The sequence below is a fragment of the Hippoglossus stenolepis genome, chromosome 16 (genome assembly GCF_022539355.2).
Source record: "Hippoglossus stenolepis isolate QCI-W04-F060 chromosome 16, HSTE1.2, whole genome shotgun sequence".
In the NCBI taxonomy this organism is placed as follows: Eukaryota; Metazoa; Chordata; class Actinopteri; order Pleuronectiformes; family Pleuronectidae; genus Hippoglossus; species Hippoglossus stenolepis.
The window spans coordinates 21,865,204-21,887,308 of record NC_061498.1 but is presented as its reverse complement, the minus strand read 5'-3'; the positions used below and the strand labels follow the sequence as shown (position 1 = coordinate 21,887,308).

Sequence of the window (22,105 nt, the reverse complement as noted above, 5' to 3'; positions counted from 1 at the left end):
GAATGGAAGGACACACTTCTTGGCCACGTTTGAATGAACCCTTTCAAATGGGACAGTGTAGTCACGTAGCTGAAGGATGGGCCCCTGAGTAGGGACACAGCAAGAGAATCTCTGACCGTCCCTTTAGTTCAGACCTTGACTTAGTTAACGGCTTCTCTCCCTTTCATATTTGTCTGTTTTAAAGAAGATCCACACTAAACCCTGACGAAGCTCTCTAGAATTCTCTTAAGGCAAACAGAAGAACTCTTCAGAGCTACAACTGTGCAGCTGCTCCAGTCGTTACCTGTAAGACAAGGATGAGGGTTAACAAGCCTGACTTGACTCTCAGCATCACCGTCAGAGCCGGACGACACAACCACGACGTGCTCCGACTGGATAACGCTGTGCGTCAACCCTGGTGAAGCTGCGTTCTGATTGGAGGAGATCCACAGCGGCCCCGCCCCTTCTCTCTTGTCCTGTTCCTTCATGTCATATATGTGAGATCTGTCACAGCAGCTGTTTCCTGCATCTCTGCCTCCAACATCTGGTGAGTCCTGCTCTCTCTATCCAGCCACAATTCAAACATGACATCTTACCAGGCTGACAAGTCTTCTCATTCACTTTGGATCATTTCTGCGGTTACTGTTGTGTTGTGAAATAACAGATTAATGTGACTGAACAAACAGGGTAGGTTGTTCCTGGAGTTTGAGTGGAAACTCCCAGTAGAACTCCAAGTCATTCACAAAGGCTGAACGAGGAAGTGCCGTCATGTGGCTAATTCTATTATTACAATTGTACTGAATCTGAAGTACAAGTTCACTTCTAAAAGTCCATCAGTGAAACAGGACGACGACAGTACAAAAGTTCCCACGGTAAAATACTCTGAAAGAAAGTTTTTGTTAGTAGTGTGTGAGTGTGCGCGTGTGCGCGTGCGTGCGGGTGATTCTTATATATAGCAGCAGTGTTGAAGTCTGTTCTATGATGTCTCTTGAGTAATTGTCACTATACTGTCTTTTCCTATTTTGTCTCTATTTTTCAATATAGGCAAAATGTCTACAAAATAACCTCAAAATCTGACAGCTTCAGATACAGTCCACAGTAGTGGAGTACATTTCAATACACCTCATTATTTTTCTCTCTGAATTAGAAATACTTTTTACTAGTATCCATGAATTATACTTAAGTGTATTCCTTGATAATAGTTATTATTTACTGTTTATTCCTATACATAATTTTATAATGTAAAGGGTATAGTTACATTATAGTGGTAGTGATATATATATATACACTCAGACTATAGAAAAAAGTTGTGGACTCTCTCCTGACATTTCCTTTGCAGAAGTGGAGGATACAGTTGAGACACCTTGTGGCTTGATTTTTGTAAGACTGCACTATCCTGTGTCCATTTCCTCAGAAGTACATCAGTATTGCTTTTCTTTCTCGTCTTGTCTCCAGTCAACATGACTCATGCGTATCCCTTCCTGAGGACTGAGCAAAAGAAGGAGCTCAGTGACATCGCTCAGAGGATCATAGCCCCTGGGAAAGGCATCCTGGCGGCAGATGAATCCACAGGTACAGCAGCAGCAGGCACAGACACACTGTGTGAGCGGCTGAGAAGGAGGAAACAGTCCTCCTGTTCACCACAGTCCAGTTCTCATTTCTCATACTCAGTAATCACACTAGAAATGGTCAGAATCAGAAACTGTTGGCAGGATGTTTTCGACTGAACATATTTGTCAATTAACCTGAAGTGTTCAAAGTAATCTGCTAGAGATGTAAAAGGCACTTACAGTTAAACTTCTCTTGTCCTTGGGCATATAGGTACAGACCATTTAAAGAAAAAGAGGCCAAGTTTCACAACCTGTGTGTGTCAAACCATCTATGTGACCATTACAACATTTTCTGTCTTCTTGAATTTTGGGACATAGTTGTGTCATGTTTTATTGACACTCCCTTTTCTAGCTACGCAACCAAATGATCACAGTGACTTGTAAAGGACAAAACTTTACTGTGTTTGTCTGTGTCTTAACCCGGATTTCCTCTAATGAACACTAGGTGAAAGAGCTTTAAAAATCGGGTCACCTGCTCCCAGCTGATAGAAGTAACCTGTGACAGGGTCAGCATGATTTAAAGTGTAGCAGCAGAGGTGTACATAAGCCACTTTCAGACATGAACCTGGGGTAAAAGAGAGACCTGCAGACCTGGAGAAAGTCTGCAGAAACTGTCAGACATCTGCAGAGTTAGGTGGATGTCTGAAAGCAGCTATAAACTACACTTCCCACAATGCAACTTGATAGTATTTTTTGTTCGACCCTCACAGGCTGGTAAATGTCAACGTCGTTTAATGTAGGAGTTCCAAAAATGTTTAGCCCCTGGCCCCCAAAATAACAGTGACCTGTGAACCCCACTGATTATAATATGGTCTGTATGGTCTGTATTTCTAAAGAGAGGACATTGATTTGAGCCACAAATGTGAACGTGTCACAGTGTTTCCTGTGTTGCTGTAAACTAAGCTGCTGCAACTGAGGCTGTTGCTAAACTGTTGCTATTTCCTCAAATTGAAAGGCAGATTTATTTAGGGTATTATTCATTTATATTTGTGAGAATGTGCTGTTTTTTTATTGTTATAACATTTTATTAGATTTCTGGAAATCATCACAGGACCCCACATGAATGTCTCCTGACCCCAACAACCCTAATTATAGTTAACTATAGTGTGTGAAGTGGCTTCTCCATCTGAAACCTTCTCCCTGTCTCCTGGCTCCTCCAGGCAGCATGGCCAAGCGCTTCCAAAGCATCAGTGTAGAGAACACAGAGGAGAACAGGCGGCTCTACCGTCAACTCCTCTTCACTGCTGACAGCAAGGTCAACCCCTGCATCGGCGGAGTTATCTTCTTCCATGAGACGCTCTACCAAAAGACAGACGACGGCAAGCCCTTCCCCGAGCTGGTCAAAGAGAAGGGCATGGTGGTGGGCATCAAAGTGGACAAGGGCGTGGTTCCCCTGGCCGGCACTAATGGAGAGACCACAACTCAAGGTACAAAAGGGCTCCTCACTACAGTGAAAGCAAGACAAACACTGGCATCACAAGTTGTTTTGTTGTTCTGGCACATTTGTGACCTCAGCATAGGTTATTGATTGCTGATTGGTTTTACTGTCAGCAGAGTGTATAGTGGAGGGAGAACTATTCATGCTCACATTCACACCTACGTTTAATCTAGAGTCTCAAGTCAACCTCAGAGGAAGCCCTCTTGCTGTGAGGCGTCAGTGCTCACCACTGCACCAATGCGCCGCCAGTGTTTCTCTACCTTTTAAAATGCATTGCTAACATGTAGTGACCGATTGAAACTACTTCAGTCTGCAGGCGGATGTCTGCTCTGTATCTCGCTTCTTGCCTCATGAATGTCACCACTGAGACCCGCCCTTTGTGCTCTGTTTCCTTCAGGTCTGGACGGGCTCTATGAGCGATGTGCTGAGTACAAGAAGCACGGTGCTGACTTCGCCAAGTGGCGCTGTGTGTTAAAGATCACCCAAACCACCCCTTCCCAGCTGGCTATCATGGAGAACGCCAATGTGCTGGCCCGCTACGCCAGCATCTGCCAGATGGTGAGACACACACACACACACATACACTCGCACACATTGACATTTCAATCTCCACAGCTCAGTCAGAGAAGCTGCATTCTCAATGCAGTGATGTAACACTATCAGCAGTTGCACAGCTCCAACTAACCGTGTAACAGTTGGTATGCAAGGCACCACCCCAAGAGAGGAAGTGCAGTTGTCATGAAGCTGGTTTACTTTGTTCTCTCTTTCTCAATCCAATGCTTGACCCCCCTCTCCCAGCATGGCATTGTGCCCATTGTGGAGCCTGAGATTCTCCCAGACGGCGACCATGACCTGCAGCGCTGCCAGTATGTGACCGAGAAGGTGAGTGATGAGGAGGTTTGACAGATCCAGCAGAGGAAGAGGAGGAGGAGGAGGAGGAGGAGGAGGAGGACTAACTATAAAGTGCTGCCCTTAGATGCACTATATGCACTGCATGAATGTGTGTGTGTGAATGGATGAATGGCAAAAAACTGTACTGTAAAGAGCTTTGGGGTTCATCAAGACTAGAAAAGTGCTTTATAAATACAAACCATTTAACTGCTGACAGCTGAGACAGACTTAGCTAATGCAGGACAGTGTCTCTCAACCACTCACTAATTTAGTGTGTTCTCTAATGTTGCACCATCTCTGATTGGTTAAGTCGATCCCTGCCCCCTCCCTCATGGCACAGGAAAATAGGTCCATATGTTTTTATTGACTAGTAATTGCAAACGTATCCACAACAGTGTGGCCTCAGAGTCAGTGCAAACAAACTAAAGCCCATTTTAGAGGCGACATCATGTGAATAAGTTAAACGTTTCATCTCTCATCCTAGAGGCTTCTTCAGTTCAGTTTGACAGGTCTTGTTGGTAAAGAACAGATTTATATCTCGTGGCCCCGACTTATTTATCCCGTTCCGAGTCGTGGCGACACAATATTTTTTTCCCCAAATGTCCCCAGAGGGGCTCCGTGATTATGCAAATACATGTTACCATTTCAATTTTCCAAAAAAACTCTACTTTAAATAAATGTGAGTTTAATTAAGACCAGCCTTCTGAAGTGTAATGTGTTACCATATTATCACCAGTAGAGGCGGAGTGGAACGTTCATGTGGGGGCGGGTCTCTAAAAGGGAGAAAATAATTCCTTTGAGTGGGTGATGGGTGGATGAGTCAAGCATACGTGCAGATTCGGATGTCATCAGAGCCTGCCAATACTCTGCCTGCAGCTAGTTGTCCATGTCATGTAATAACTTGTCTTGTGCATGTTTTCACTGGTATTTCCTTGTTGTTTTGAGGATTGTGTAAGTTATATCTGCTCTTTTATCAATGTGGATGTTTTCAAAGGTATTTAAGAGGCTTCTCCACATGAAGAGATATTGGAAGAGGGCAGAAGGAAGCACTGAAAAAAAACACCCTTTATTTGCTAAACTTAAGCAACCTATCAAACACAAAGATAGATGGATGATCTTTCTATCCACCTGGATATGGACCCTGAGATCAGTTTAATACCAGAGTAGATCCGTGGTGTCTTAGTTTAGATTCAGTCCTTCCTTGAAATAAATACTGACTAATATCAGCAATAAAGCATGTGCTGAGGGAATCTTTTTCTTGGCCTTAGAATGGTTCACATCCTGCTGCTTCTCTTCTGCATTTTTACGCAACACCTCGATGTCAAGTTCATGTTTCTTCCTCAACTCTGATGTTACCAATAAGCTATGCAAATATTTACATCGGGGGCGGGTCCTCTCTACAGAGGCTGCAATGTTTTTTAAAGTAGCCCAAATTGGACAAACTAAACACCTTTTGCCTTTTAATGACAACTGAAGGTTTCCACAGGTTCTCTTTAATGTTTGGAAGGGGAGTGTGCGGTGAGGGGTATTTAGCTGCAACATACAACTTTACCACTAGATGTCACTATATTCTACACATTGAACCATTAATCTCAGTCATATTTCATGGAGATGAGGGACTGGTAGTCAAGTATATGTCTGTTACAGCGGTCGTCCTTCGGCACAATGTGAATCTGTGACTGTGTTTATGGAATGTGTTCTGCTCTGTGTCAGGTGCTGGCAGCTGTCTATAAGGCACTGTCTGACCACCATGTCTACCTGGAAGGGACACTGCTCAAGCCCAACATGGTAACTGCTGGACACTCCTGCCCAAAAAAGTTCAGCCCTCAAGAGGTTGCCCTGGCAACTGTCACCGCCCTGCGTCGCTCTGTACCCCCGGCCGTGCCAGGTGAAATGGATACACAGTATGTACACATGGTTATCACAAATATATCTTATTTTCTCCTGACCCTCCTTCTGTACGTCTTTCTCCCTCAGGTGTGACCTTTCTGTCTGGAGGCCAGAGTGAGGAGGAGGCCACCATTAACCTAAATGCAATCAACCAGTGTCCCCTTCCCCGGCCCTGGGCCCTCACCTTCTCCTTCGGCCGGGCCCTGCAGGCCTCAGCATTGAAGGCCTGGGGAGGCAAGGAGAAAAACGGCAAAGCCTGCCAGGATGAGTACATCAAGAGAGCCCTGGTAAGGAGGGGGAGGGGGGAGGAGATTTAAAGATGGCAGTCAGGCAGAGATGACAGATACAGGAGGAAATCAGTGAATTGACACTGTATCTGATGAATTTGGGACTTGGTCACTCGTTCTCTCTCTCTCTGCGATTGTCTCTTGTGTCACTAAGTGACTGCTTTAGAGGGTTTCCAGTCCACACAAGTGTCACAGGTCGTGGCTCAGTGCTGGTGACCACTGTGGCAAGAGGACCGCAGTGAGGGAGTGTCTTCAAATTTGGCACAAATTTTCACTCAAAGATTAGAATTAAATGGTCAAAGATTAAGGATCTAAGTGTCATTTTCAGCTGTTTTCAGACATGAACTCTGGCGGAGAATGTCCGCAGAATTTTTATTTAAAGAAAATACAGTGATCATACCAGAAACCTCACATTGCAGCTCCGCAGCAGACACGCATGTGTGAACAACAGACAACCGTGACACAGAGCAGAACCGTGGTGCAGCCATCATGCTATGACCACACAGGCAATTTGGCCTCAGGCATTAATAACAGAACTTGATTGGCTGGTGGAGGCAAACAAAAAGTGATTCTACTTAATATACTCTAGTAAGAGTATGTCAAAATTGTACTTAAGTATAACACTTGGCTAATGTAGACTTCTCTCCCAGTGGTGACATGTATCCTGGTAACCAGTGTTTTTCAGTCATGCACGAGTTCCGAGCTATTTGTGTAAAACCCTGGCAGAGAAATGAACTGAGCTTTGCTTCGTGTTTCCACACAGAACAACAGCCAGGCAGCTCTGGGAAATTATTTGTCCTCTGGAAAGAAAGGAGCAGCAGCTCAGGAGTCTCTGTTTGTAGCAGACCACGCCTACTGAAGTCAGCCAAGCTGGCCCCACCAAACACACTTCATCCACATTCCCACCATCATCAAGGAAGAACAGGCTGAGAGTCAGTTAATATCCAACATTTGTGACGGGAGCCTAACAAGTCCCTGTGCATAATGATTTGAAAAAGATGACTACAAAAGCCAAAGATGTTTCCTACCTTTTAAATTGACCTGAGTGTGATGTGACTATTGTGTTTGTAAACAGATAGCGTTCCTCTGCAGTGTTGTCCTTCTCCTGTGGTTTCTGACTTTGTCTTACAAGTGCCTTCATTTCTCAACTGAAGCCACGAATGAACGAACATTGCAGAGGATCTTATGATAAGAGGTTCACATTAAAAGATTAAACCACTAACTGCATCCTGTGTTGTTTGTCTGACTTTGTGTAAATTGATTTCAGTTATGTTTTTCTTTGTGATTCTTACATACTGAGGCCATGATGCCCTGTTCTCCGATCCTTTACAATCACACAACTCTATCCAGTTACATCTTTGATCTTCTGTTCGTGACACTGGGCTTTGGTTTAGGTTTAGGACAGGTTTAAACCTGAAACCAGTATCAAACAGCAGTTTCAACTTTCACTTCTTTCAAAATAAGCTTAGGTTCATCTTAAGGGCAACTTTATCAGATTCACTATGAAGCTACCGTACAAGGTCTGCTTCACACAAGTCACTCACTGCTCCACAATGAGTCAAATGACCTCCACCAATCCTGGAGGTGATTGGATCAAAGGATATTGATTTGATAGCTGTTATATGCCATTTCAAAAGTAAGTGTTAATCATATTTCAGAACAATTAGGCCCACTTTTTGCCTTTACAGCTTCTTCAATGTCTTGAATATCTTAGCTCATACTGGTTTCAGTGGGAACTAGCATGGCACTCAGTGGACCGCATATATTGCCTTTCTGAAAGAGAAAAAAATACTCGATCCCACCTGATCCGGAGTTCTTCCCTGATCCATGCCACATCCATCAAGTTTTGTGGAAATCCATTCAGTTTTTTGTAATCTTGCTTACAAACCAACAAACAAGCAAACAGGTAAAAACATTACCTCCTTGGCGAAGTAATCAGCCTACGATGTGGTTCTTCTTTCTGACTCCTGTGACTGAACAGTTCAGGTCACACCTGCCAACATATGTAGGTGTTGCACTCCTACATACGTTTAATAACACATTATCTAAGACAAAAGCTGTGAGTTAGTATCATATGCTATTCATACAATATATGAACTTACTGGTTAAAATGGACTTTGGGCAGATGTGACACCTTTTAAATGTAGTTACACACTTACAGTACGTGGTAATTTTACTCTATATAACAATGCTTGGTGAAAAACAGAACTTTTTATGATTGAGCGGCAGAAATCTGTCTATACTGACCTGTCAGATGGAGCATTTTTAAAGGGCCCATATTTTACACATTTCTGGGATTTTATTTGAAGTAATGGTAGCACTTAGATGATATATCAGTGTTTTAAAGTCGAAAAACTGCTGCAATGTATTTGCATGTCCTCTCTTCTGCCTCTCTCTGGAGCTGCAGACAGAGCAGGCTGTTTTCACCTGCCTCTTGAGCCCCTCCTGTTTAGCTGCCTGCACTTTGAGTGACATGCGACCAGGCCTATCACCGGTCTCATTCTGGCGCATTCACGCTGGTAAACACAGCTGAAATTCAAGTTATGTTTGCAGCTATAGAAGACCAGTGAAAAAGTCTGCGAAGTGACTGTTTTCACACTTTGAGGGTCCCTACTGACCCCCTTCAAGATATTACGAATAGTAAAAGCCCAGATTTCAACAGAAGCAGTTTGGGCTGTAGTGGGAAACTCGCAGCAGCAGCACTGAAGACACCGTGTTTAAACCATAGAATTAAATGCTGCTTCAAGCTTACACTGTACCGAACAGGTCTGACAGAGCCACAGTACATACAGTGGATACAATGGGGCATCATCCTACCTCACTTTTGTCCCAAATCACTAAGTTCCAGCAATTGGCAAAACTGACAATGTAAACAAACATGTAAAAACGACAGAAGTGTACATTTCGGCAGGCGTTTTTATTTTAAAACCATGTTTGTGTTAATGAGGCCTCCAACGTGTGTGAGCAGAACAAAGTGCTTAGCCTACCAGTAAACCTGCAGCATAAGTACTGCACTTTCATCAAAAACATTTTCATCTTGTCCAAAACCTCCACAACATCACACTAACAAAAGGTTTCATTCCCTGTATCTTCATACAGGGACAAAAGATCAACAGAGAACTATAGAGTCTTTATATTGTGTCGCTTCTGTCTTCAGCTGAGAAACAGAGGATGGGGTGGTTGGTGTTTGGGTGATTCCTCTCATTCAGCAGAGTCAGCGTGCAGACGATGAAGAGGACATCCTCTTCACATGTTGGTGCTCATCCTGGTCTGGCTATTGGCTGGTGTCAGCTCCCCCTGGCTGCCTTCTCTGGGTGGAGACTGAGGAAGAGAGACGATAGGAGTGAGGCACTCATACATTTGTTTGTTATTTAGTGTCTGCTGTGTCACAGAGTTTCTACTCAAAGATGCTGCATTTATCAGTAGTTATCATCAATATGGTTGTTAAAGTGACAGGGGTTTTTGTATTTTTCATATAATATGGATTCATGTGGAGCAGACTGAGGCTTCATCCACACTAATGCATTTTAGTAGTAAATCACAACACTGCTGCTATGTTTACGCCTGGTGTAAGTTTAATCAAATTTTATTTATATAGGCCATATTCACAAATCACAATTTGTTTCAACAAGGTGTGACATCTCCTGTACATAACCCTCAACAGGAGTAAGGAAAAACTACCCCAAAAAAAAACTTTAAACAGGGGAAAGAATGTAGATTCTTCAGAGAGAGCCACATGTGAGGGATCCCTCTCCCAGGAATAGATGCCATGTGTAACTGAACACATCAACAAAATAACCGTATTTACAACTTTGATTAGAAAAACTATTTGTAACATAATTGAGAAGTGTGTCAATGTTTAAAGTATTTAAAAACTTGTCATTATTATTTATTTAATCATCTTGTCGCAAGTACAAACAAATATGACATTAAACTAAGTAGGCACTGCAAGGCATTATTCCACAAGAAAAACTAGCCCAGTCTGAACTGCTAATCAGCCTTTTACAGTCCCTTACAAAATCTTTTCAAAATAAATTGAGTGCAAGTGCTTGTTCGATTCAAGGAAAAGATATATATCAATCTACATTAAGCTGTCCAACAAATAAATAAAAAACGGTCTCTGACTACTTTAGATCAGAGGTACTCAATTAAAATTCAAAGAGGTCCAGTTAGAGAGAATTTCCTCAAGCAAAGGTCTGAAACATCCTAATGTCTAACATGCGTTATGATTCAGTGCAATATATTTTGGAGTAGCCTGGTAGTTGTATCAATGTCTGTATGAAGTAAAAACGGACTGTCAAATAAAATAAAGAAAGTACAATTCAATATTATTTCAACAATGTTTATTATTAATTTTCCCATTGAACTGGAGGGTACTCTAATAATTAAATAATAAATTTAGGTTCTTTTCTCATTTCAAGTAAAATAAGGTTTGCATTTAAAAACAAAATAAAGAGCTTAATTTTAATAAATAAATGAAAAGATGTAGTTCGAGTTCCCCCTTATCTTATCTACATTTCACATCTCAACAAATTTAAACAACTACACAGCTTTAACACTCCTTTTCTCTTTGTTTCCCACTTTCTCTTGTTCAGTGAGAGAAGTAAACTCTACTGTGTGCTGCCAGGATTTACTACCGTAGAGACAAAAAAGCTGCACAGGTTAAAATAAGACTACAGACGACTAAATGCGAGAAAAGTTGCGCAGGATAAAATAGAAATGCTCCTATCAAAATAGGTCTAGGTCCGTATAGAACGGTGTCTCTGTCCGGATCTGGACCGCGGTCCACCTATTGGTGACCTGTGCTTTAGATGATCAAGGCTGTTTTTTCCCGCTTCAGGTGAATCGGGTGAATCCATGCTTTAACAGTGAGCAGCCACCTTCCTTACAAGGTGGCGACGCACGTTAAGCAAATCAATGCTTTAGACCCCAGCCCTACACACAAATATGACTCAGGATCAGACAATGTTGGAGCCATGTTAGAAAATTCTATCAATAAATTAGTATGAATGCAGTATTTTAGGATTAATTTAGATTTTTTCATTTGAATTGTGAAATATAAAATGGCCGATGAAATGTTTTCCTAGTACTCGCCTGGGTAGGTTAAATGACGTGTGCTGATTGTGTGACAAGGTACTGCTGTGATCTCCTCTATCATTTTATATGTAGGTCAGTTTTTTGGTCAGATTTGTTGTCCTGTTAGATCCCAGAGGGCAACAATTGTCTGACCGTGCACACTTTATAATCTTTTGGTTTCATTAAAAAGTCAACTGGAATATTATTTCATAATAAATAAAGTTATTTAAAAGTTTATCAGCTATCTACACCTAATCACTGGAGGTTAAAATAAGGCTACATCCACAATACTACGTTTTTTCGTGTGAAAATACATAAACTCTGCTACAGATACACTTGGCATCCACACTAATCCAGAGTTTTAGAGCCGCTAAAACCGAGAAGTTTGGAAAGTGGTGGCCCTGTTTTTTGTTTACCTTGACGTGGATCTGGTTGCGCAGCACAGCAGCTCGGAGGATCATGGCTTTGGCTCGTCTCTGGAACTCTTTGCCCATGTGCAGTGACTTCTCAAACGTGGTGCTCCTCTGGTCCACGTCCCTCGCATACAGAATCTATCCAAATGAAAGAGCACCGGTTTATAGGGACTTCTATAAGAAGTGACTAATTTAAAAAATGTTCATATGTGTGGGTTCTCTACCTTGCTGTGGGAGTCGATCCGTGCATTGATTAGCCCCTCCAGTATGAGCTGGGTGAGCTCGTCCTCCAGAGCTGCTACTGTGGTGTTGAAGGCCTGAGCCATCTTAGTCATGTCTGCTGACACGTAGGGGCTGAAATACTGAAAACATACACACACGTTTGTCTTTCTGTGGTTATGAGGACACTCACTGACATAATGCATTCCTTCTTAGCCCTTTACCCTAATATAACCAATCAGAACTAAATGTCTAACTCTAAACCCTAGAGCCAAGTCTTAACCCTCAAAAAGCCCTTGTAAGTTGTGAGGACCAGGCAAAATGTCCGCAAAACAATGTACACACACACCTGACACATCTGGCATGTTAGTAAACAGTAGTAAAATATTCGATATCAGACAAACCCTGAATCAAAGAAGAATGAAGAAGCGTCATCATTTTTAAAAGATGATAATACTGATATAAAGCCATGTGGATGTGATCTACCCTCTCATGTACTAAAGTGATCTCCTCTCTGTTTTATAGGTAGGAAAGCAGAGTCTGTCTCACCTGAATGAGGGCTCTGTTCCTGATCTGGCTGTACAGTGTCTTGACATGCGGGGCCAGGTACATGTCCAGGAGGAGGTTATCCTGGAGGAAACATCACAGTCACTCATCTCAATACATACTTTATCACAAAATGTACTGCCATGTGATGTGCTCCCAAAACCTCTGTACAGACTAAACAAATTGACACTTTGTTGTGTCATAACTACACTGTGTGTAGTCTCAACACAGAGTTTTCTGCTCCAACCTTCATTTCATCCAGCAGCTTCAGGCAAGACGCGTACTTCGACTCATAGAACTTGAAGATGATGTCACGGATCTGAGGTTCCAACTCTAGAAATAACTTAAAGGAGCTGAGGACAGAAACAAAACATTTTTTTTATTACATGCACAGAGATATGTTTAAGTTGCCATCTACTAAACTGCCAGCTCCTACCTGCTGGAGATGACGTTGCGCTGGAGCTCCTGTCTGTCAAACGTGGCCAAAGCACACAAACCCCCATACACGGCAACATTACTGGGTGAGAGGAGCTGCAAGGCACACACACACGCACACGTTTAATCAGGTTTTTAACAGTGCATTGAATAAGTTTATTAAGTGAATATTATCCTGGTTTGACAGCAATAGCATTTCAGGATGAAAATTGGTCGTATGAAGCTACACAACATGTTGTGCAGAATAATACAAGGTGAACTGAGTTAAGTAAAGAAAATAAAAAAATCAAATAAAAAACATAGGAACAACAGTACTATGAGTAAGCAGTGTAAGGTGTAAAGAAACAATAATTGTGCCATTTCCTCAGTTAAATAAGCCTTTTCCAGTGAGTAGTCACAAATACATCTCCAGTGCATGACCAACTATCCTCTTGCTTTAAACATTACATTATCCACAGGAAAAACAATTCCAAACACAGTGGAACATCCACTTTACACCTTTGTGAGTTCATAGATCAGATCTACTGTATCTTATGTGATGCTTTACAAGAAAGTACAAGTATCTTAAAACTATTTACAGTACACTATGCCCTCACATACTGTACAATGATTATTTCACCCGCCTATGCTGCAACACCAGTGTAGTCATCAGGGCTGTAGAACAGTCTCAACATTAACTACCCCAACTGAACTAAAGCCAATTCTCAACTAGAGCCAGACCAATGTGGCTTTTTGGGGGACGATAAAGATACTAATAGGGGGTGAACATTTTCATATACTGATATACGAGTAAGAATGTGTTCATTATTCCTAGGATGTCGTTGTCAGACCCTTATGACAAATAAATGTATTTAAAGCTTGATATTTTACAGTTTGACCATACATTTTATTATAAATGACTATAAATAAATAAAAAATACACAGATTAAAGTGATTTTTACATAAAATGTAAACCTAAACGCACCTCTTTTCTACACGGTTTACTCTGTAAAATAAGTTTTAAACACAGACACTTAAATGTCTGTGAAAGGTTCATATTGGTCCATTTCCATTCGACCAGCTGATAAATCTGGCTCGGGCACATTGTGTAGCCTCCAACTTTACAACTCCACCTACTGGCCTAGATTTTGACTTTCACCTGCTCCTGACCAGCTACAACATTTATGCCTGCTCTTAGCAAGAAGTAGCCTTAAACTTGGATGGTGCAACTGACCTAACTATCCACAGTCCTCGCTCTAGGCAAACGTCAGCAGTCTGATTTACCACATATAAAATTGATATTTAACAGCCTATTTAGTGGGACGTTGGCTGCTGAACCCTCAAACTTCAGTTAAACTCTTGAGTATTTTAGCACTAAGCTGTCCACACTACAACAGAGTTTTCGAGTCTCTAAAACAGAAACTTTTGGAAATGCTGCTGGTTTTAATTTGGAAACTCCAGAGAGTGAGTTATAGACAAGAGGAACAGAGACTTTGGAAACAATGACATTTCTTTCACACATTTTTTTGTCGTACCATTGGACCCACTGGCTGACCGCAACTCACCTCTGGACAGTCACAGTGGTCAAAGGACGCCTGCAGAAAGCACTTGGCAGCTGGTTTGTATTTTCTTGAGGCCAATTCTGCAAGGCCTGACACACATGAAAAACAGGATAAGACTTCAAAATAATAAAATAATATATACAACTATATCTTACCAAAATTATTAATAACTGCTAAATAGACTGAGCAGCTGTTACACTCTCACAAGCGTTTTATGACATTCAGGTTGTACTGGGTGAGCATAACGCTGTCTTACCTGCAGCGCACTTTAATTTGGTGAGGACTGCTTGATTTTGGCTATCTCGCTCTCCTCTTTGCTAAAGAAGAAGAAACAGAAATGGCATCAACTCAAGGTATGCACTCTAACTCACGCATCACACTAATAAGCTCTTTAAGGCTGGAATGAAAACTTCAGTTTCTCTCTTACTGTCAAAAATGTATCAATCGAGTTTTTCTATGTTGTGGTAATATTAAATGCTGCACTGTGCACATGAAATATGGTCTGGCCAGTGGGAGGGTAGTGCTCACCTCTGCTATCTCTGGCGTGGATTCTGCCTTGTTGACGTAGCTCAGTACATGGGACCAGTTCTGGAGGTAAACACTAACCTGTGGGACCAGAGGGGAGATTTACTTGTTCAGATATTCAGTCTTCTACCCCACTTTGCTTACCCGTACATAAATCCACTGTACTACACCTGTACACACACACAACGGGTTTAACTCATGATATCCATCAAAAGCTTGTACATAACAGATAATGGTAAGGCCTGACATGCTTGTATAGGCATTGATCCAGTAAACTATAAGAAACCTTCATAACTCCACCACTAATGGTTACAGTTACTGCCATATGACATGAATGCAGCAGATGAGTGTTGTGGTTGCATCCTGCTATACCTTGATGACATTCAAACACATGTTAATGACATGTTTAGCACTGGTGCAGTAGTCTCTGGCTCGGGAGTAGCACTTGAGGGCGTTACTGAGGTCACCACAGTCCAGGTAGTGGTCCCCCAAGTCATCATGGCCCCTCCTGGGGAGGAAATACAGAGAGAGAGAGAGAGAGAGTCACTTCAGGACAACACTGAAGTGTTATAAGTCAGGCTCTCCAAGCAGTTTATAATGACCAACGAGAGATGGGTATCTTTAAGATACTACTAACACACTTACTAATCTGGTACTTCAACAGTAATCATATCGTTTATTATCAGCAGAGGTACTTAAAGTGTGAGTAGATACAGGTGATTATAAACTGCTGAAAACTTAATTATGAATGCAATCTTCCACTTCTGCTTAAAGACTTGCCCCCAATCCTATAAACTGAGCTTTTGAATAAAAGCTTGAAAGCAGGATTTATTTTTAATGTGCAGTAGTTTGCCCAAAATCCCTATATTCACCCCCGCTCCGACTGAATTATTTCTGTGTGTGTGTGTGTGTGTGTGTGTGTGAGAGACCTCTTCTAGATAGTGAAATGTGAAAATACATTATAGAAGAATGTCTCAATCAGAAACAGATTTGGATGGATAAAATTTGCAAGATAACTTTTATGTTGCAGTGACAAAACAGGAAATGCATTTTCTCTATTTATCCAATACCCAGAGCAGAACCAATAGCACTGAATGTAATCAATAATAAAATCTTTCATACTTTGTTACCAGGGCCTGTTATACTAGTATCTTTGATGGTGTGGATGTAAGGCCCAGATAGTGTTTGCTAGCTACAACATATACCATTGTAGTCTCAGAACAACAGCTGCTTCTCGTCTGAACACAAACACAGTGACTAAGTGGTGGTGAAATGGTCATTTACTGTTGCTCATCTAACCCCACTTTGACTTCAATCTTCCATGTATGGCTGTAGTCCATAAACAATTATTAACTTGATTGAACTTCTTCTCGTTGAATAGACTTTGAAAAACCTTTCTGGTTTGCACTGATGCTAATGAACTGTGAACACCAGGGCTTCTGCCATCATACCTGATGCTCTCTTTAATGGAATTTCCCTTGTAGTTCTTAAGATCTGTATCCAGCTTCTCCAGTTTAAGCAGAGCCTTTTTCCGTGTAGACTCGGCCCATGCTGAATCTAAGGGAGGAGGAACAACCCCGCCTTCAGGCACTGTGTCCGGCACACCTTGTACCTCCCTGTATGTAAAAAAAGAAAATCACAAACCAAACAATTCATATTTATTTATAAGTGACAAAGCAATGCAAAGTATTGGCCATCAGACTGTGGTGCCATACTGTATATTGGAACTCCCCCTAGATTACACATTCACTTTTTCACATTTCCATAGCACTGAGCTGAGGCTTGTCAGATGACAACAAAGATGATCTTTTTTTTTTTAATACCAGATGATACCGATACAGTGTAATCTTAGATAAACGTTTTTTAAAAATAAAGAGGATTACAAGAAAAGTTATTATTTTTCTTATTATAAGTAAAAAGTAAACAGATTTAGAACCTAAAAGCGTGATATAAGCTGCAAAATGTTAAATCTTTTCAATTTCAATTAATTCTTTAAAATAAACAGTTTGGTCATTATAAATCTATGAATGGAACAGTAGGAAAATATTACACCCTGTTATATTTATTGGACTGGATAATCTACACTTTCACTTGTGCAGATCAACACCTTGTCTTCTGCTATTACAAAGCAACAGGTGGTTATTTAGGCCTGATATTTCACAGTTTAACCATAAACTTTACTATAAATAATTAAATAAAAAGAAAAAAAAACACGAATATGTATAACTTTGATTTAGAAAATAAACATGTAATTAGGATTTGTTTATTTACGTGAAATGTATATATAAATGCAAATTTGATCAGCATGGTTAATTCTGTAAAATAAAAGTTTTCATATCTGCTAATATATTAGCTGAGTCTATGAAAGGCTCAGTAGTGTACTCTTATCACTGTGCATAGTTTAGTTTACATAGACAAAAGCAGAAATACACAGAAAAACTTGGTTGCAGCAAAATCCAATATTATTGAAGTAACTGGTGACCGATTCTTCAAACCAGAAGAAAAAGAAAAAAAGAAAATGCCTCCACACTGCTTCTGTGGTGACATCCAAGTGTCCTGAAGCCCCGAAAGTCAAATTTGACTCGAAACGGCGTCATTTTCACCATGTTTTCAGCCTAAATGTCCGCTGTCATCCTCAGCCCGGAGCCGCGTTCACCATACACATCGCACGCGCCTCTATGCTCTCGCTAAAGGGGCACGTGACGACATCCGTGAGTTACTGCAGCAGTAACTGCCGCTATGCAGCGAGGCTTCTGGAACTGGTGATGCTACCGCTTCTTAACGCAAGTTTTCGCTTGTCTCACGCACCCCTTGGGCGAGAGCTTGTGTGCGGTGTTTGCTTGCGAAAGTGAACACAGCTCCAGGCAGGAGGATAACAGCGGACATTTAGGCTAAAGGAGTATGGAGGCAGTTTTTTTTCTGTTGTATTTTTACATTATAAGAAGTGGTCTCCAGTTTACCCCTGATACTCCAAAAGTGTATTGTGGACTCACACACTTCACCCACCCCTCCATCAGCATTTGGTAAGACTTCATTACCTTTGCTAGCATGCTCTGTTTACTCTTGCACTAAAAAGAGGCTCTCTCTCATCAACTACAATACCTTGTGGCCTCGGTGAGTTTGCGGTGAATCTCTTCATATGTGTCAACGTTGAAGGTCCTCTGGACGAAGGTGAGGGCCATCTTCAGGGCTTCGACCCGCAGCTGAGGGCAATGCTCAGCGATGAACTGAAGCCTCTCAATGCGCATTAATCCACTGTAGCTGGTTGCATACTGCTCTAGATCCTACACAAAATGAGACGCAATAAAACTATGTCAAAACCACTCCACTAAAAAGTCCAGGTGACATTATAATTTGTCAGAAGCAGAGAACATCACATCAATGAGTTTTTTTGTAACACTGGCCTCTGTTTACATCACAGTTGTTGTTTGTAGTTGTGTCTCTTTGAAACAGGCTTAAAAGTTTGCAGCTGAAAAACTGAACACACAGCTTTATACCTTAGTGACGATTGAATCTTTTAACAACATGGCTTCTCATTATTGCCACTAAGGTTTCATGTAAATCATGACAGTAAGTACAAACATCACTGGTGTACTGCCATTCTGGGTTAGTGTAAGTTGTGTATGTGAAAGTCTGTCAAGTTCATACCAGTGTTGGGTTCTCCACTATGTAGTTGGCGTCTGGAGCATTCTGCTGGTCCTCCTGGGGGTCTGCATCAATCTGCATCGGCTCCACAGACCCCTGACAGAAACACAGAAACAGTGTTTAGCAGACGTCACAGTGCAACATCTGATCCCCATTCAAATAAAATTACAACATATAATACTGTAGTAAATTTAGTGAGAACTGAGAACATGTATGTTTTTCAGTAAGTCAATCATTCTGGTTTGCTCTGATGGTGTAAGAAGAAACGAGGATTTTATACAGTCAACCAGTTGAATATTTACAACCAAAACGAAGAGCACCCAGCAGCCTGTGCCAGCAGCTGAGCTTTGTAAATATTACAAAGCTTGTAAAGATTAACTTCTGTTGTTCAAGGTGATGCTGGCTTCTTAAATAAGTAACCTTAAACTAGATCTGGGGCTTTAGCATCGGGCAAGTTCAACTTAGGCTAGCAAGCTTCACTGAGCCTAACATCGGCCATCCTGAATAACCTGAATTGTGAAGCTGGTTATCAACTTAACTGTCCATGTTATCTGCAGGGATTTTTTTAACTGGGCTACAAACAAAATCATGTGAAAGAAGCAGGGTCGTTACCTACAAGCAACATCGCAAGAATCATGAATAAAAGGAACTAATATGACATGAGGGGAAACTGCGATACCTGGGGTAAGATCAGTTACAGCGATAGGAGAAAGTGACATTCAACAAGATGAACTGTGAAAAACATAATCATACCTCATCATAAGAATAGAATAAGTGTTCTGTAGTTCAACACAAGACTTGTATTTTCCTCTGGAACTATTTAAATGAATTAAAAGAAGCCTGATGATTTAAATATACACACAGGAACATTTTTGTATGTTGACAAATAAATTATTCTGAGTATGTGATGCACATAAAAAAAAGTTTAGAGCGATGAGACAGTGCATTTAGTGTGTGGATTATTTTTCTGATAAAAGACAGTGTTTAACCAAGTCTTTGTGTTACTCTGAGCTGCAGTGACAGAATATGAGTGTAAAAGTACAGATACTGACAGTACTCGTGTTGAGAATGAAAGAATCTTTGCACAGTTAAAATTAAGCTATGATGTCATGTTTTAGTTAATTGTACTGGCAAACACTTGCTCTGTGTGTAACAAGCAAATGTACGACCTGCAACAGCCAAACAGTTATACTCATCACAACATCTATTGCTCTTTATTATTTGTCCACACCCTGTAGGAATGCTGATTTCCGTTTTCCCGGGAATGTGATTTACTAGTCGTTGGTGTCTGCTCAGGAGGAGGACAACTAGGCAGCATGGGTTATCATGATCTACCCCAGTTTAAAGGTGAGACAGCTTCATGACGCCAGAAAACTTGATATGCTCAAAGAGGGCTGCATTTCCCACTGATCTCACTCTGGAGTAGGCCCCAGCAGCTGTACGTCAAGTGTCAGGTGGCTGAACACAGGGCTTCACATCAGCAGTGGTACATGTATCACGATCACTGGAGCTTAGAGTAATACCGAGTTCATTTCAATGCTATCAAATACAGCCTGTCGCTACTGAATAACTGCACCAAGAGCTGGTTTACATCGCTGTTAGTGGTCATCAGCTTTGTGGCAAATGTGGTATTGGGAAGCTTGTGCTGCTCATGGATATAAAGTGCATGCAAATGTCACCAGTGAACAACAGTCCGTCACACCAGCTCGTCAGTCTTATCCTACACTGGACACACTGTTGGCAACAGTAAAGCTACCATGTCCCTGCTGTTGTCCTGAAGGGACGTTAGCAGGAGTTAGCTTCTTAGCGCGCTAACCTGCTGGTAAAGTGTAGGGCGACACATTCATACTTTGGTTACTGACAGTGAAATAGCATTAGCTTGAGTGACGGGAACGTCTTGCAGAAGTAGTGCTAATGGCTACATATGTGGCAGCACTAGCTAGTATTCAAGGCTAATATAACTGTCTGCTATTAACGGGTATGTAGCTTGGTAACGCTAGCTGCAGATGACGGCAGTTGCAAATGTTCGTCTTGGTGTTTAGCATTGGCTGAAAAAACATTTCTTGCTTCACATCCGACAGCTAACTACAAGAGTTACTTGTTGTTTAGCCTGTGTGCGTTACCATTACAACATCTCGGTTAGCCTCACTGTTGATGTTATTGTCCACCAGAGGCCTTCACCTCGCCGTTAGCCTTCAGCTGACAAATCCATTCAGATAGTCGGTGAAGTTTTTAAATGCTTGGCTTCTCGGCTGACACACGGTCATTTAAAACGTCTTCATGAAAACGTGCGGGCCGTTCTTCCGTTTGTTAGAATCTAATGCTCCAAACAGGAGTCACAAATTAAGTATCACATTCATTTGCTAGTCCTTACATTCATTTCACCAAGATGCACCGTGACTGGGATCGGGCCGCGGCTTTAGAATGAGGGCCACTAGAAGGTGACTAGTGGAAATGAATTCACACGACTGGTAGAAAACGAGAAACTACTGACGCGGTGTGATCTCGAACCGCAACCGCCGTAGTTCTCGATAGCTTAAACTAGCTAGCTAACTGCAAGCTAACTTAGCTAACTCCATTGGTGCTGATTAGCACGCTCAGTTCCCAGCGACCTTCGCTGATACGCGGCGGTGGCAGAAACCTACCTGGAAGTTAAACACCTGAACGGGCAGAGGCATCTTGTTTGGTGGTGAGATCAGTGTGGGTATCGTCCTGTGGCGGATGTAGCATGAGGGTGTCAGTGGGCAGCACGCACTCCTCCTGCAGCAGTAGCAGCAGCTGGTGGGTTGGTCTGAACTCACACTGCTGCTGGGAGGAAGCAGTTCGCCCTTCACACCACAAGGTGCTGGTTATGCACTGGGACGTGGGACGTTGGCCCATGTTGCAGTGTCTTTCTATAATACAGTAATGTCAATAAAAAATGTCCCACGTGATTAAGTGATTATGATGTGTAACCCTACAGTTTAGTGCTGCTCCATCCTGACAGTGATAGTACAACAAGGCACATGTGGACTTTGACTTCTAAGACTTGGTGTGAATGTTGTATTGTCTCAATTCAATTCAATTCAATGCCTTTATTGTCATTGTACAGTGCACAACGAAATGAAGTGTCTCCAGTGGATCACACATCAAAAACAGTGGATAACATACACACATATAAAACAGACATGTAAGTACTATATAAATAAGTAAAAAGTCAAGAGTTAAAAATGTAATTGGACATGTTCTGTATTGCACTATAGAACATGTGCAATTGAATTTTCATCCCCACTGTCTGAGAATAAAATGATGAATTACTGAATGTACTTGGCGGCCTGGTAGGAAATGACCATGTATGAGTTGCATGAAAAATGTTTTATGCTGTGAGTTATCAATCACAGAACCACATATATTTACAGCCATTCTTAGAGATGGGTTGAAAAATGTTTTTACCACATTCAGAGGTGTTTCACTTTGGATACAAATTGTGGGACTGCACCAAGAAGTTCCTTACACCTCAAATATTATGAGGGAACAATGGTCCTGATTCCTGCTTGTTATTAGAACCCTGGCTGATAAGTAAATACAAATATGGGTGAAGTCCTTGAAAGTCTTTGTGAAAACTGATCAT

General features: G+C 41.6%; 2 protein-coding genes across 5 annotated transcripts; one reads left to right on the top strand and one right to left on the bottom strand.

The window, feature by feature from the left end:
• Positions 1-374: 374 nt before the first annotated feature.
• LOC118123765 (fructose-bisphosphate aldolase A) lies at positions 375-7,314 on the top strand. Of its 2 annotated transcripts, none has more exons than XM_035181325.2 (8): positions 375-526; positions 1,435-1,551; positions 2,750-3,016; positions 3,425-3,585; positions 3,826-3,909; positions 5,632-5,806; positions 5,896-6,095; positions 6,859-7,314. In XM_035181325.2, the coding sequence occupies exons 2-8, from the start codon at positions 1,440-1,442 to the stop codon at positions 6,952-6,954; spliced, it is 1,095 nt and encodes a 364-aa protein (XP_035037216.2). In that variant the 5' UTR covers positions 375-526; positions 1,435-1,439; the 3' UTR covers positions 6,955-7,314. The 2 variants fall into 2 exon arrangements, with proteins under 2 accessions (XP_035037216.2, XP_035037218.2); XM_035181327.2 differs by lacking the exon at positions 375-526 and adding an exon at positions 672-851.
• Positions 7,315-8,993: 1,679 nt separating this feature from the next.
• On the bottom strand, positions 8,994-21,332 carry gps1 (G protein pathway suppressor 1). 3 transcript variants are annotated; one of them, XM_035180748.2, is made up of 14 exons: positions 21,141-21,332; positions 18,499-18,591; positions 17,953-18,134; positions 16,302-16,466; positions 15,223-15,358; positions 14,854-14,931; positions 14,582-14,642; positions 14,299-14,414; positions 12,786-12,880; positions 12,597-12,702; positions 12,353-12,433; positions 11,809-11,946; positions 11,588-11,722; positions 8,994-9,416 (listed from the first exon to the last, which is right to left on the bottom strand). In XM_035180748.2, the coding sequence occupies exons 1-14, from the start codon at positions 21,171-21,173 to the stop codon at positions 9,342-9,344; spliced, it is 1,494 nt and encodes a 497-aa protein (XP_035036639.1). In that variant the 5' UTR covers positions 21,174-21,332; the 3' UTR covers positions 8,994-9,341. The 3 variants fall into 3 exon arrangements, with proteins under 3 accessions (XP_035036639.1, XP_035036641.1, XP_035036640.1); XM_035180750.2 differs by having other exon boundaries at positions 14,329-14,414; positions 21,141-21,331; XM_035180749.1 differs by lacking the exon at positions 21,141-21,332 and adding an exon at positions 20,870-21,014.
• Positions 21,333-22,105: the final 773 nt, after the last annotated feature.